A 16,794-nucleotide genomic window follows, 5' to 3' on the forward strand; every position below is an offset into this window, starting at 1 on the left:
AGCAATTGTCAACCCCACTTTAAGTGCGTTGAAATAGTGCATCTTCATACATGTACAATTTTGACTATCCTTCAAAAATCTTTTTTTCTTATGAGATTTTAAATTTAGACTCAGAGTGACCATTGTGAAGGTTTAGAGTTATCATATTTTACCCAGATTATGTTTTAATTTCTTAGAGCCTATTGCTTTATAAGTCATCTAATAATATATTTTCTTTTTACCAAATGGAAATAACATATTTAGCATGAAAGCATATTATTTTGATTCTAGAAGGCTTTAGTTGCTCATATAAGTAACAAGAGTTTTCCAAAGGGGTTGACAGTTTTCCATTATTTGGCAGCTTTCCACACTGATTAAAAAACAAAATGTCCAAAAGTATGAAATCATCTTTTAGGAAATGTTATGGCAAAAGAATGCTGGACATTCTTTGTTTTTGTATTGTGGTGTTGTGCTTTGTTTTGTTTTTATAGCTTCACTCAATTCCGTATCATTTTGGGTGATGTCAACTTCGCAGAGATTGAGGAAGCTAATCGAGTTTTGGGACCAATTTATTTCACTACATTTGTGTTCTTTATGTTCTTCATTCTTTTGGTATGTACACTTTTGTTTATACTGAGGTGGTTTAAACTTCATATATCACCATCATAAATCATCCTCTCTTCTTTTCTCTCACACTTTATTGCCTATCAATTTTTTAAAGACTCAGGAAGTAGAAAAAACATAGATAATAGGAAGCATATTTTATTTTACTTCTCATTCATTCACAGTTTTAAGTCTTCACCAAATATCTTTTCCATGATCTTTCATTTATATATGTACTCAATGCAAAAAAAGTAGATCAAGTGCAAATTTATAGTTACCTAAAATAGTGCTTTGCCCTTTAAGAAGTAGAATATGCTTACATGCTTTTTTTAACACGAATGTCAGCACTTTCATGGTCACTTGCTTGAGTGACTTTTCATTTCTCTCCTTCTTCTTTTCTTTTTAAAAAATAGAAACTGACAAAGCAAGCCCAGATGCAGGGTGTCAGCAGTAACATTTGAGTGAATTATTGCTTCTCAAGATCAAGATAGGCTGTTTTAACTTACTCGTATTTAATATATCTAGAGGCTGCCTACAAAAAATATTCAAATTTTAATTTAAAACTAAATCTCACAATGAATGGAAATGGCTTTAAGTATTATTTTCAAAAATAATTCTTTTATTCTTTTGATTTGGTACAGATGCACATTTTTAACATTTTGGCCTTAAATTAATTAAGATTTTTTTAAAAGGCATTTTTTTCTTCATCTTAACATTTATACATTTATTTGTCCACTCCACTAAGAAAGTATTAAATTAAGTTAGCTTAACCTAGGCATGGGTATTTTTCATTTAAACACCAACACTTAAGATTTTCCTTAAGAAAATAAAATCTTAACCATTTTAAGAAAAAAAAACATTGTTTCCATTTTTAATCGATTTTCTAAAGATCTTTTGTATAAAGTTCATTAATTCAGTTGTAAGAGCTCCAGAGCTGGTCCAGGTATTTAGTGCTTAAGTATATGTATTTACTGATTGAGAATTAGATGTACTTTAATGGTACTGAAAGAGTCAGGAATAGCATGCAAATCCACTTATATCTTGCTGTGTGCATGCATCATTATTAGTTTTAAACTTAAGCCTCTTAAAAGTTTCTCATTCCTGTTATATATTAAAGAAAAAAATAGAGGGAAGAGTAAGCCTTTGTTACTCTCTAACATTGGAAGTACTTTGAGTTCTGGAGCAGCTGAATCCCTGAATCTCTACTAAGAGAATAAAAATCTCAGGCCACCTAAGTGTTCTTCGTACGTCAGTCTGCCAAGTGAGGGATGTGATGGTGGCAATTGGAAATGCTCAAATGGGCTTGTTTGAATGTTGTCCTCTAGTAGGCCGTGCACCTACATTATTCAGTCATTTTATCAGATCAGTCACTAGAACGCGAAAAGCTCTTAGTTTTTGTCTTTCTACTGAAATATTTGTTTGTACCACTGCACAAAAGGGAACTGTTCTCCCTGTACCCTCCAGAGAGAGGGGAGGCTACTGTCAGTACTGATTTGTTTTTGTTTGTTTGTTTAATGGCAAGCCAAGTGCAGGGCTGGCCACTATTCTGAGATGACTGCTGGGTGTTAACGTACTGCCGCCACTTAAAAAGCCACAGTGGCGTGAGGGGCTCAGCTGAGTCAGGAAGCAAAAGCCCTGCCATCAACAGGGAAAGGCCTCCTATTGCAAAGTCCATCCCACAATTAAGTGAAGCTCGTGAGACAGGACGGAGAGGAGGTGAACTTCCTCTCCCCACACCTTCGAGAGCCATTCTCAGTTACTTTCCGTTTTTTGAAACCTCTTCAGAGGACACACACTTTAATGCATTTCAACTAAGACACTTGCAGGCATTAGCTAACCATCATTTGGAAGCAGAAATGAAACATTAGATGCCTGTGTTGGATGGGCGAAGGCGGGAGATGGTCCACTGACTGCAACCGTCGGCCCTTAGAATCAAGCATTAAGCCAGGAACTTGCATGTATTTTCTATTCTGTTCTCATTTCTGCTACAGAGTCTTAAACGGTATTCCTCCTTAATTCATAGAGATTTAGTAGCTCATTAAAATAATAGAGCTCTCTCATTTGTTCATTCATCAGTCCTTCAGTAAATATTTACTGAGCCACTATATTCCAGGCAATGTGCTGGGTCCTGGGGATGCAAGTGGTAAGGAAAATAGATACCAACCCTCCCCTCGTGAAGATTCCGCAGACTTGTGGGGAGAACAGACGTAGTACACAACTGTACAGTCACAAACCATAGTTACGTGCTAAAAAGGAAAAACAGTGGAAGAGCGTGTTAAAGAAGGGACTGATCAGTGGGTGTGGTGCTTTGAGAAAACCCGTTGGAAATAGGTGTTAGAAATACAACCCATTATAGTGGGGAAGGGATAAGTCAGGAAAATGAACTAACCACCACTGAATAATAATAATAGCGATAAATTATGTAGCACCTGCCATCCGTTAGGCCCTGTCCTAAGCGCTTTACATAGATGAATTCATTCATCCTTACAACAAATCTGTAGGGGAGGTACTACTATTTCTCCCATTTTATAAATGTAAAGACAAACAAATTTTCAAATTAGGAGTAGAAGAGTTACACAATATAGTCTTGCAGCTCCAAGACAGAAACCCAAGTTTGCTTGACTCCAAAGTCTCTGTCTTTAGCACTAAGCTTTTCTTGATTCTCTTTCTACTAGGCCTACCATGTTTCTGTTTGCAGAGGTCTTTTTATTTCCTTAAAATATGTTCTGGAATCTCAACTATTATAACAATATTTGGAATAAGCATAGAATTCCACTTGTCTGTGTTGACTGTTGAAATTTGAGGAGCTATTCTACACCTCTAATAATTTATGTCAGATGAAAAAATGTAGAGAACATAGATAAGGAAAAATAATAAAATAATCCCACCATTCATAGGTAAATACATTAATATTTTGTTCTATTTCATTATTGTCTCTTTTTGCAAAATATATCAGTGTATGGTTTTGTAAGTAAGACTATATATTGCATTTTCCCTTGCCATGACCATGGAAAAACTAATTTTACCAAAGAATTTGGTAGCAAAACTATTAATTGATGACTTCATAAAATACTCAAATTGTTAAAAAAAAAAAAAGACATGTCAAATTTTAGATTGATGTTAACAAAATATATTTAGGTTTCTTCTTTAATCTCTACCTTCCTTTGATTTACAAACAGAATATGTTTTTGGCCATCATCAATGATACTTACTCTGAAGTTAAATCTGATTTGGCCCAGCAGAAAGCTGAAATGGAACTCTCAGATCTTGTCAGAAAGGTATGACAAGCCCTAATTCTCAGAATCGTTTTATTTTCTATGTAAAATGAACATTGTTTCAGCCAGATTGCCAAATCAACATTGATCCATTGACACCACTTAAAGTGTAGATTGCTATGTTCCAGGAATAATTTAAATGTTCTCTACATTGGAGATAGAGATGGATATAATGCTAGCTTGAACTTAAATTCTGGGAATCCTTTAGTGCCCTTGAATTAAATTCTCAATAATCTCTTTTGCCTCTTAAGAGCTGAGCTGCTGGGTTCATCCCCTTTATTTATTTTGATGTCTCCTCTAGTCGGCTCTCACTTTCAGATCCAGAGTTCAGAATAAACGGGAAGGGAAGATTATATAAAGACATTTTCCCTTCTTCTATCTTAATTACGCTTTTAAAAAAAAAAAAAAGGAAAGAAATTTTAGAGGCAAATATTTTGTTGTTCACTCTTTACCCTGACCTTCCAGGGAAGTTTTAAAATAGTCAAAGGAAAAAGTCCTTGGAGCAAGGCCACGACCTAAGGGCCTGAGAACTTTCACTTACGCACCTTCTCAGGAAGTGTTTAATTGTTAAATGGGAGGGCAGGACAGGAAAGCTGGGCAGCTTTGTTCTTCTCGATGTGACTTCTATGCTTGACTTAAAATATAAAACTTCAGCAACAACAAATAACTACATCTGAAGTACACAGCTTGTTCCCTGTCATCATGCAGCTAACATACAGTGCCCCCTTAACCATAATATTTTTCCGTTTGGTTCAAACCACGGGACAATGTTGTCTGTGAATCATGTTGAAACAGAGAACTTCCGCTTTGTAAAACAAAGTCCCTTGGACAGGACCTAACATTTGTGTTACGCTGAATTTTGCATAATAGTTGATTACATTCTAGCAAATCCCCGGGGGTAAAACAAGCAGTCCTCACTTTGTACTTTGGTTCTGATGTGCACAATATCAGTGATTTCAGTTAAGTAATACGAGCCTCTCAACATAGTTCAAATTTCAGTTATTACAGTATACTGACTGTGAGTAACAGCATAAAGTACAAACTTCACTTTCAGTTATCACAGTACATTTCAGTTATTATAGTATATTAACTGTGAGTCATAGCACGAAGGACAAACTTCACTACTAGCTCTACAGATCATTCCATAAATAACAGATGTGCATCATAATCAGTGACTAATAGTGTCACTTCTTTCAAAGTCAAGGCTGGTCACTGAGCATCTGCTATTCAGTTTACGTACAAAACTTGTAGTTGTGTTGTGTCCTTATCTCCCAGTGATAAAACCATGTGACATTTTACAAATATGCAGAATTAAAAGAGAGAATAGGCCAGCAAAGAAGAGAAAGTATAGGAAAGAAACAAGGAATGATAACACTGGAAGTGAAATTAAAAACAAACGTAATGGATTTACAGAAGAAATACGTAGCTGGCCATGGGAGTGTTGATACTGCCACCATTCGAGAACTAGACAGCAGCCAGAAGAATTCAGTGAAGGCAAATTTATCAACATAAATGAGGAAAGTGACTGATGAGTAGGATGAAGATGTCTCAGAGGAGATCACACTGGAAACAAATTTCACATTAAAGGAACTCTTGGAGATATTTCACAACTTTGAAAATGCAAGGGATAAAATGTTGGAAGCTGATACAGGTTAAGAAAGAATTACAATAACTCATCAAGACGTAGAAAAGATGCTCACTCTGTATTGTAAGTTACACAACAACAAGAAGAATGCAAGCGCTGTTCAAACTGCTCTGGATAAGTTTTTTAACAAAGAAGTAAAACGTTAATTTTCGATGTTTCTACTGTTTAAAATGTCAACATACTAAAATACTCATTTTACTATTTTTTAAATTTCAGTAAAATTTATAACCAACACCAAGGGAGTTTTTAATGTTTTGACAGAAGTTTTAAAGGTCACAGAACAATCATAATTTTTCCTATTGATTATTTGCATCGCTTCACACAGTTGCATGGTGGTTTGCACAGCCCCGCGCTGCCATGCATAGCAAGGTCTGCCTGCAATGTATTAGTGAAAGATCCTCATCTCCATGTCACCGAAATTTTTTTACACACGTGACATATGTAAGGAAATTACCAACTATGAGATAATATGGAAAATAATTAATCCATGACTCAGGTTTCTTAGTTTTCTTAAGAGCTGTTGCACATTCCTACATATTCTGAGACAGACAGCTGTGGAACATAGTGATTTTCATTCCTGTAACCTAAACGTGAATACAAACCAAAAGGCCCCTATTTCTTGATTTACAGAAAGACCCTGACTCTTCCCATATAACTCTCCCACAAGAGCTTCACAGACAACTCAGGATGCATCCATCATTCATCCAACACATACTTGTTTTGTGGCCCACTTACATCAGGCACTGTTCTTGTCACTGGGTTTACAGTAGTTACGACTGTAATTGGAAGGCAGAGCAAATGCAAAAGGAGGATAAACTAAATCAAGTCTTTTCTTTTCAACAGGGCTACCATAAAGCCTTGGTCAAACTAAAGCTGAAGAAAAATACCGTGGATGACATTTCAGAGAGTCTGCGACAAGGGGGAGGCAAGTTAAACTTTGATGAACTTCGACAAGATCTCAAAGGGTAAGAATCACAATTTCTGTGGCCCTGGCAAAGTCCTTATGTAAAGATAAATCCTTGGTGATAAGCTGACCCAAGTGCTCATGAAGACACTTCTTTTTCAGAGGTGGGTATCTTTCTGGAACGTATTGTAAGAGGAGGACTGGCCCTGACTCAGCAGTTTCTCCTTTCCTCCTGCACGTGGATGTCTCTGTGTTTGGGCTGGACCATGTACATGAATGAGTTCATCTGTAACCTCTCACTAATTTCAGGAAGGGCCATACTGATGCAGAGATTGAGGCAATATTCACAAAGTACGACCAGGATGGAGACCAAGAACTGACTGAACATGAGCACCAGCAGATGAGAGACGACCTGGAAAAAGAGAGGGTGGGTCTAGTTTAGGAGAACATGATTGATTCATTACCTACCATGTTTCAAACACCTTACTAAGTGGTGGGTTACTGAGAGCATGTGCGTGTGTGTCTTCTCTCTTTCCTTCTCTCTCTCTCTCTCTCTCAATTGATGTAGTAGTACCCTGCTTACTCCAAAAAGGATGGGAGTCTGGGGGAGAATGGATACGTGTATATGTGTGGCTGAGTTGCTTTGCTGTGCACCTGAAACTATCACAACATTGTTAATTGGCTATACTCTAATATAAAGTAAAAAGTTTTAAAAAATATATATTAAAATGCAATGTTAGCATAAATATAAAAAAAAGAAGAGTGAAGCAAAACAAAACTGAGATATGAAACTGAATGTGAATGAAACTAAAAAAAAATGCATTCCACAAAAATACATATGTTTAATAAGATTGAGCAACAAATTTAGCCCTAAGCTTTCTAATAAGCCACTTGAGGGGAAACCTGAGTAGTTATATACTTCACAATGTCCATGAGAATGGGAAAAAAAGATTTCTCAGGAGAGATAAAATTAATTAGTTGTTCTTTAAATTATCATTTATAATAAAATAAAACTAACAGCTGCCTTCCATTTGAATACTTACTATGAAACTGTTAAAAATAAACTTACATGAGCTTTTATAATCAGAAAAAATAATTTAAAGCTTTAACTTTAAAAGTAAATGGTTAAGGGCTTCCCTGGTGGCGTAGTGGTTAAGAATCCGCTTGCCAATGCAGGGGACTCAGGTTCGAGCCCTGGTCCCGGAAGATTCCACATGCTGCAGAGCAACTAAGCCCGTGTGCCACAATTACTGAGCCTGCGCTCTAGAGCCCGCGAGCCACAACTACTGAGTCCGCATGCCACAGCTACTGACGCCTGCGCACCTAGAGCCCGTGCTCCACAACAAGAGAAGCCACCACAATGAGAAGCCCGCGTACCTCAACGGAGAGTAGCCCCCGCTCACTGCAGCTAAAGCCCGTGCGCAGCAACAAAGACCCAATGCAAGCAAAAATAAAACTAAATAAAAATAAATACATTTATTAAATAAATAAATAAATGGTTACACAAACCAAAAAAAAAAATCCATGGTAATTGAGGTACAGAGAATACAAATTAATGTCACACAAAAAAGTTAGTTTCCTATGAGGAGACAGTACAGAACAGTGGTTCTAAATGCTGCTCCAGTCATAGTGAAATATGAACAAGAAGACAATGAGTAATATTTTCACATGGCTGTATTTAATAAAATTCTTATTCTAAGATTGTATCCTTACTTTGTAGCTATTACATGTGTTAACTTTTATGAAAAGATGATAATGTATTTCTTCATTTACTTTTTTCTTTGCTTTGCTCTGTGTTTACTGTTCTTTCTTGTCCAAACAAAAAGTTAGCAGCTTCTTGCTGGTCATTAAAATCTGTTTTGAAAATTTGCCAATCTAAGATTGAAAAGTATGAGAATCACGGTCTGGTGTTAACCTCGCAGACATCCTGGGTAAATGGCACACACCCATTTCCCATTTGCCCAAGCCCTCAGTGAAGCGTCTGTGGAGTCTAGGGGTTCCTGCTCGTCACTCAGTGATACCGTGTTCTTCAGGAGGACCTGGACTTGGATCACAGCTCTTTACCGCGCCCCATGAGCAGCCGAAGTTTCCCTCGAAGCCTGGATGACTCTGAGGAGGATGATGATGAAGACAGTGGGCACAGCTCCAGAAGGAGGGGAAGCGTCTCCAGTGGGGTTTCTTATGAAGAGTTTCAAGTGTAAGTATAAAGGAATTGGCAGAATTTGAGTTGACAAGAATCAAAATGACACTAAGTAGTTCCTCCCACCTCTCTCAATTTGTCTTTTCCATTACTAACCATCAGTTCTTTTTTATAACTTTTATTGGTGTTTTTTCTTTTTATAAAAGTAATATGTTCGTTATAGGAAAAGTAGCAAATAAAGAAAAACAAAAGAAAATATTAAAATCTCTCATATTCCCAGCAACCCAAAAATGTCAGTTAACATTTTGGTGTTTGTGTCTCCATTTACATGTGTTTATTTTTTTATGTTTTTATGGCCTAGCATATGGTATATCCTGGAGAATGTTCCATGTGCATTTGAGGTATGTTCTGTTGTTGTTGAGTGGAATGTTCTACAGATGTTTGTTAGGTCTACTTGGTTTTTAGTGTTATTCAGTTCTTTTATTTCCTTGTTGTTCTGCCTAGTTTTATCCACTTTTTGAAAGTGGGGTACTAAATTCCCCAACTGTTATTATTCAATTGTCGACTTCATTTCTGTGAGGTTTTACTTTGTATATTTTGAATTCTCTTGTTAGGTGCATACATGTTTATAATTGGTGTATCTTCCTAATTGATTGACCCTGTTTTCATTATAAAATGTCCTACTTTATCGCTAGTAAATTTTTTTGTTTTAAAGTCTTTTTTGTCTGACATTACTATAGCAACTCCAACTTTCTTATGGTTGCTTTTTGCATGATATATCTTTTTCCATCCTTTTACTTTCAACCTGTTTGTATCTTTGAATCTAAAGTGTGTCTCCTTTACACAGCATATAGTTGGACCTGGTCTTTTTATCCAGTCTGACAATCTCCGCCTTTTAATTAGAATGTTTACTGCATTTATATTTAATGTTATTATTGCTATAGTTGGATTTAGTTTTGCCATTTTATTTTTTGTTTTCTATAGGTCTTTTTTGTTCCTCTTTTCCTTCTTTGCTGCTTTCTTTTACATAAAGTGAATATTTTCTGGTGTAACATTTTAATTCCTTTAATGATTTTTTTCACAATATTTTTTAGTTATTTTCTTAGTGGCTGCTCTAGGACTTAACATATACAAATCAACTTATCAGAATCTACTTCATATTTATACTAAGTTAATTAATCCAATGAGATATAGAAATATCATTTCTACATAACTATCAACTCCTCTCCCTTTTTGTGCCATTATTATACACATTTACCTATGTGTATTACAAACCCAACATTACATTCTTATAATTATCACTTTATATAATTTTATGTCTCTTAAAGGAGCTGAGACAAGAAACAAGAGATGAGTATATAGAGGTTGTTGTATTAACCTTCTTACTTACAATTCCTGGTTTTCTTCATTCGTTCCTGTGGATTCAAGTTACTATCTGATATCATTTCTGTATTCCAATGCAACTTTGCTCTTACCTACCTCATTTGTCCTGTTATTATCAAATATACTATTACATTTTTATATATTAAAGACCCAATAATATAAGTATGTACATATTGTCTTCTACAATTGCTTTTTAAATCAGTTAAGAAAAAAAAGAAGAAATATGCATTTATACTATCCTTTATAGTTAAATAATTACTGTTACCAGTGCTCTTTGTTTTTTGATGTGGATTCTAATTACTATCTGGAATCACTTGCTTTCAGCCCGAAGAACTTCCTTTAGTATCTTTTCTAAGGCAGGCCTGCTAGCATGAATTCTCTCAGTTTTTCTTTATCTGGGAATATTTTTATTTCACCTTCATTGCCTTCTGGCCCCCATTGTTTCTAACGAGAAGACAGATGTTAGTCTTACTGAGGTTCCCTTGTATGTGACGAGTCATTTTTCTCTTGCTGCTTTCAAGATTTTTTTCTTCGTCTTTGTCTTTCAGTATTTTTACTATATATCTGAGTGTGGATTTCTTCGCAATTATCCTACTTGGAGTTTATTAAACTTCTTGGATGCATAATATGTTCATCAAATATAGGAAGTTTTCAACCATTATGTCTTCAAATATTTTTCTGCTCCTCTCTCCTTTTCTTCTGGGACTCCCATTATGTGTAGTTGGGGTCTTAATGGTACCCCACGTTTCTCTTAGGCTCTGTTCATTTTTCTTCATTCTTTTTTTCTCTCTGTTCTTTACTTTGCATAGTTTCTGCCCATCTATCTTCAGGTTTGCTGGTTTTTCTTCTGCTGCCTCATATGTAGTCTTGAGACCCTCTAGTGAATTTTTCATTGCATTTCTTATTCTTTTCAACTCCAGAATTTCTATTTGGTTCTTTTTAACAATCTCTCTCCCTTTATTGATATTCTCTATCTGATGAGGCAACACCATCATACTGTCCTTTATTTTTCTTTATGCATGATTTCATTTAGTTCTTTGAATATATTTAGAATAGCTACTTTGACTTCTTTGTCTACTGAGTCTGTCTGTATCTGGGCCTTCTCAAAGGCAGTTTCTATTGCCTGCTTTTTTTTTTTTTTAATTTATTTTTGGCTGTGTTGAGTCTTCGTTTCTGTGCGAGGGCTTCCTCCAGTTGCGGCAAGTGGGGGCCACTCTTCATCGCGGTGCGCGGACCTCTCACTATCGCGGCCTCTCTTGTTGCGGAGCACAGGCTCCAGACGCGCAGGCTCAGTAGTTGTGGCTCACGGGCCCAGTTGCTCCGCGGCATGTGGGATCTTCCCAGACCAGGGCTCGAACCCGTGTCTCCTGCATTGGCAGGCAGATTCTCAACCACTGCACCACCAGGGAAGCCCTTGCCTGCTTTTTATTCCTGTGTATGGGTCACATTTTCCTTTTTCTTTGTGTCTCGTAATTTTTTTTTTTTTTTGAAACCTGGAGATGTTAAATAATATTTTATATATATATATATATATATATAAATTCCCCTTCCCCCCGGAGCTTGTTTTCGTTGTCATTTGTGTGTTTGTTTTTTAGTGAAGTCTATTTCCCCCACATTGTGAAGCCGCTGATGTCACTTCTCAGAGGTCACACCCTGACCATGCACACAGTCATCCTGGGAAGACAGAGGTTTTAGCAGGGCTTGCATTGTCTTTCCCTTGCCTTGTCTTTTCCCTTTTCCTTTTCTCTCTGTTAAGCCTTCTGCCTCTTTTGATATTACATCTACCTCTTCAGTTCTGCTAATTGTTGGCTGATTGGTCTATTGTTTTCAGTAATGTCTTGGGATACAAATTTCTTCACAGTGCGATCCAGTGAAATTCAGGTCCCTTTGCAGGGGTAGGTTTTGAAGCCAGTCTTTAGCTGTCTTCCTAGCTATCTCTTTCCCTGGTTCTCTCTGGTAAACTAGCCGATAAACAGTTTAACGTGATGATCTCATGAAGTGACCAGCCTCCTCCTAACTGCTTATCACCACAGTCTCCACTGTTTTCAAGAGCACTCTTAGGCTTGAATTTACCCACAGTTTGTTCCAATTTAAAGCAAGTTCACTTGGGGAAACTTTGGAGCTCTGTCCTATGGCCTGACTCTCCCCCTAGGCAAAACCTCTGTGCCACTGCTCCAGAGCTAGTTGCTGGCCCATCTCTCTCACAGTGACACCCCTGCTTCATGAATAAGGCACTGGGCTGGGATGGCAACCTTTGGCGGTCTCAGCTCGCCTCTCCCAGCATGGAAAATCCACCCTACAATTGGAAGTTGAGTGGAAGAAAAGAGCCTTCTACCTTCCATCCACTCTTGCCTGGATTAGAGCCTCTGCATTGTGGATTTGGAGGTGGAGGCATAGGGATGAGAAATACCGGCAGCCTGCCCCTCCCTGGGAGATAGTGTAGCCCTCCACTAGGAGCTGACGGGATAGGGGTGGGTGTTCTTTGCTGTACCCACCCCTAGTGGAGCTCTGTCGCACTGATCTAGGGAGCAAGAGAGAAAGAGGGCAGATTGTGGCTCAAATATCACTCACTCTTATTCTTCTTACTGAAATTTAGTGGATTTTCTTTTTTTTGTAATATCTTTATTGGAGTATAATTGCTTTACAGTGTTGTGTTAGTTTCTGCTGTATAACAAAGTGAATCAGCTATATGTATACCTATATCCCCTCCCTCTTGCGTCTCCCTTCCACCCTCCCTATCCCACCCCTTTAGGTAGTCACAAAGCACCAAGATGATCCCCTGTGCTGTGCCGCTGCTTTAGTGGATTTTCTTAAATAAAAGCTTCTTCATTTGTTGTATGCCCTTAAGAAAATTTCCAGAAATTAAAAAAAAAAAAATTCTCACAAGTTATGGTTGTTTCAATGGGGAGAGGGCCTCCAGGGCTCTCATGCCACCATTCCAGAAGTTTTATCTCCTCTTAAATGTTTTTAAAGTATTTATATAACATTTTGTTTATTCAAAATAATAGGATCATAAGTGAGCATACTATTTTCTAACTGCTTTATTTACATTATAGGTGACGTCATTCTATTTCATCATTAGAATGTGAACATCATTCTATTGCATTAAATATTGTCACAATATAATTTCTGGTGTCTTCTTAGAATTCTATTGTATAGATGAAGAATAATATATTTAAGCCATCTTCTATTAATTTTTAATGTAGCCGTTTTTCAGTGACCCACTATTAATAAGCAGAACCCTAGGGAATATCCTTGTGGCCAAAGATTACGCATATACTTATGTCCTTTAAAACTTTTCAAAAAATGGACTATCTGAACGGAAGAGCAGGCACACCTTTTTCTGACAGGCATACTTCTGATGCAGTGTTGACTTGCGAAAAGGTTGTGCCAGTTAGCGTTCCCACCAGCAGTGTATGAGAGTTTCTCTCTAAAGTTTGAGACTACTTAGAAAGTGTTTTAGATTATAATATTGCTTAAGAAAAAAAAAAAAAACCGTAGCGTTTCCATTTGACAAACCAACTGGGCCGAAAAGCCAACAACACAAGGTGGCTTCGCCCCTCTCAACCGCGTTTCCTGCAGCCTAGTGAGACGGGTGGACCGGATGGAGCACTCCATCGGCAGCATCGTGTCCAAGATTGATGCTGTGATAGTGAAGCTGGAGATCATGGAGCGGGCCAAACTGAAGAGAAGGGAGGTGCTGGGAAGGCTGCTGGATGGAGTGGCTGAGGTCAGTGGTCGTCTGAAACAGAAACACCCTGATTCTGTAAAATATCAGGGTCATAGTTTGTAACCCTTAACCTGAGAGGATTTTTTTCTCCGTACCTGCAGATCAGTGCAGATAAAATGATAACCCAGAGGTGTTACTTTCTTAATACTCATCACACTGTTGCAACTGCCTTCACTGGACTATAGAATTAAGCCAAAAAAATGACTCCAGTGATTCTCAGAATTGCTATTAAGGCTGGTGGTATTGCTCCAGCCTTACCTAAGAACAGATAATTGGGTCCCCAAATTTCCTAAGGCAATTTCTAAGTACAAGAGGATGCACCACTCTGCCTCAACATCTTGGTTTCTCTTTCCTTTATTAGGATGAAAGGCTGGGTCGTGACAGTGAAATCCACAGGGAACAGATGGAACGACTTGTGCGGGAAGAGTTGGAACGCTGGGAATCCGATGACGCAGCTTCCCAAATAAGTCATGGTTTAGGCACACCTGTGGGACTAAATGGTCAGCCTCGCCCCAGGAGCTCCCGCCCTTCTTCCTCCCAGTCTACAGAAGGAATGGAAGGTGGAGGTGGAAACGGGAGTTCCAATATCCACGTGTAGGACATGTGCTAGTGTATGTGTTCTTGATAGGTGAGAAGGTGACTGTCTTGAGTTGCCGTGACAAGTACACTATTTATATGCCCTGACCACCATATGATGCTGGTCTTTGTGACCAATCGTTAATTCTTCTGCACTTTAATTTATTTTAGGTAAACTTTGCCCATGGATCAAAGAAGATGTTTTTTCTTTTTCTCATATAAGAAATCCAGGTGTAAATATTGAGTACAGAAAAGAAAATCTTTGTAAAGTATATTGAGTGGTACGCCCACTTGGTACCATAACTGAGTGTCCTCAGTTGACAATGAAGTAGCCTTTTAAAGCTAAAAAAGAACTGTGAAAAGGCTTCTGAGTTTTTTATTTCCAATCACAAAAATCAGTATTGTCATTTTTGCCGAGTGTGTGAAGGGAAAATAGGGGCATTCCTTTCCACTCAGGCTTCGCTCATGGGCTTAATACATAGCTTTCTTTTAAGAAAGGAGCCTTTTATTTCAACTACCTTCCTGGGGTACACTTTTCTAAAAGATGAGCTGGAAAAGAACCCCAAACCATAGAATGTAGTCATTATGCTAGAAGTTGTATGAATGGTTACGATAAATGTTGAACACTATGCTTTTTCGTTATTTTATCGTATCTAATGCCTGGGGGACTAACCATTTCACTTAATTTTTACACTGTTTTCACTCTCATTTGAAATGAGCTGCGTGAAACCACTAAAGATCAATTGTGGGTTAAAATGTCATCTCTGACCATAACACAGTAGAATTGGAAGGAGCCAAATCACTAAATTTGATTTTTTTCTAATAATTAGTTTAGTATAAAGATTTATCCGTATAGTCTTTTTTCCCATGTGGCTCCACTTATTTGCAACTGAATTCCATGTTGTAACTAATCTAGGAAGATCAACTTACTAAATTTTTTAGGATGTACTGAACGTTTTAACTGAGCAAATATGTTCATTTTAAACAAAATATTAAGGAATTTTGAAATCCATATAAAATACTATAAAACTAAAAGGTTTGAGTTTTATACCATTTTAAGAACACAGAACTCAAATGCTCTTGATCCTGCATTTCAAAACTAGAATTTATAGCCCAAGTGGAGCTCAATTTAATGAAAAGGAGTTTTGGTTATTGAAAGTTCAACCATTATCAGAAGGTATAAGCTAAAGTTTGAGTTTGCAGCAGTTTTGTTTTGTTTTTTTTTTTTTCATTAGGAGAGGGCCTCACCAGATTTATGGGGAAGAAACCTATTTCTCAACAAAAACTGAAAATCTTATTTTTCAAAACTGAGTAAGCTGACCTTTGAGAGCAAGAGAGAATGCAGTGCTGGTGAATAATTTTCAACTTGGAGAATAGCAGAGAGGCCTGTTTCTAATACTGTAGTTTAAACTCACATAGTTGTTTATTTAACTGGTAGAATATGTCAGTCAAATCTTCAAAGAGAACATGAGCAAACCAGCCTTTCTTAGCTGGCTTCTACAGAAGTGATACAGATTGGGTTTCTTTAACAGTTATTTCCCATGGCTCAACTCCATCTTTGCTTTCTTTTGAATATGCTACACAAAGTTCTTTATTACTAGGTACTAAAGTTTGCATTCCAGGGATATTGAGTGTACGTATTTATGTATGTGTACCATGTTGTTACATGTAAACAAACTTCAATTTGAAGTGCAGCCATTATGTGGTATCCATGTGTATTGACCATGTGCCATATATCAATTATGGTCACTAGAAAGTCTTTTTATGATACTTATTATCATACTGTTTTTCATTTCACCTGTAAAATTTTGCAGAGTTCTTTCTCTTTACTCATAAGTTACATATTTTTTTTCTTCTTTAGTCATGGAGAATTACCTCCTCATCCCTCCCCTATCATCTTCCCCTCTATATTGGTATCATTAAGAAGTTGTTACATATGCAAGTCTCTCAACAATCAAGAATTTCATTAATGTGTAATACTGAGCACTTTACTTCTTAATAAAGACTTAATAGCAGATGTAAGAGTTGTCTGTTTCTTAAGTAGAAGCAGTTGGGTAATTTGTCTTGTATCAATCATGAGACTAATAGTAAAGGCTTAGACTTTGAAAAAGGCATCTTTTTATGTTCAGAAACAATGATTGACACATTACTTCTTCTGCAGTATGTACCTCTAGTAAGTTATTCTGATGATTATATTAGTGTTTCCAAGTGTACAGCCACTGCATTGTACTTATGCATTCCTACAGTGAATGGTTGGCTCTAATATTTCTGCTGTTTCAAAATCTTCATACATGATTCCCCTGTTGACTTTTCATGAGTTCCTCAGTGAGTACATAACAAGAATGGAATGCTGAGTCCCAGGTATATAAACATTTAATTTCACCCAGAACTTGGCAGGTTGCCCTCCAGAATAACGGCAGCAGTCTACAATTTCACTACAGTTCTACCCAGACCCTCACCAGCATTGGTACCATCTAGCTTCCTAATCTTTGTAATGGAATGATTTTGAAATAAGGTGTCATTTTATGTTGCATTTCTCTGATTCCTAATAAGGTTGAA

General features: G+C 37.1%; 1 protein-coding gene and 1 long non-coding RNA gene across 2 annotated transcripts in view; both read left to right on the top strand.

The window, feature by feature from the left end:
* PKD2 (polycystin 2, transient receptor potential cation channel) overlaps positions 1–16,252 on the top strand; it is a 54,830-nt gene extending 38,578 nt beyond the window's left edge. Inside the window, exons 9-15 of the mRNA XM_082461679.1 lie at positions 471–591; positions 3,762–3,860; positions 6,346–6,467; positions 6,716–6,833; positions 8,440–8,603; positions 13,512–13,659; positions 14,021–16,252. Coding sequence (XP_082317805.1) covers positions 471–591; positions 3,762–3,860; positions 6,346–6,467; positions 6,716–6,833; positions 8,440–8,603; positions 13,512–13,659; positions 14,021–14,257 — 1,009 coding nt within the window. The 3' untranslated portion in view covers positions 14,258–16,252. The remainder of the gene's footprint in view (positions 1–470; positions 592–3,761; positions 3,861–6,345; positions 6,468–6,715; positions 6,834–8,439; positions 8,604–13,511; positions 13,660–14,020) is intronic.
* LOC309660844 overlaps positions 1–16,794 on the top strand; it is a 398,319-nt gene that overhangs the window by 258,162 nt on the left and 123,363 nt on the right. The gene's annotated exons all lie outside the window — the stretch shown is intronic.

The sequence above is a fragment of the Balaenoptera physalus genome, assembly GCF_965194825.1.
Source record: "Balaenoptera physalus genome assembly, chromosome: 5".
NCBI lineage: Eukaryota > Metazoa > Chordata > Mammalia > Artiodactyla > Balaenopteridae > Balaenoptera > Balaenoptera physalus.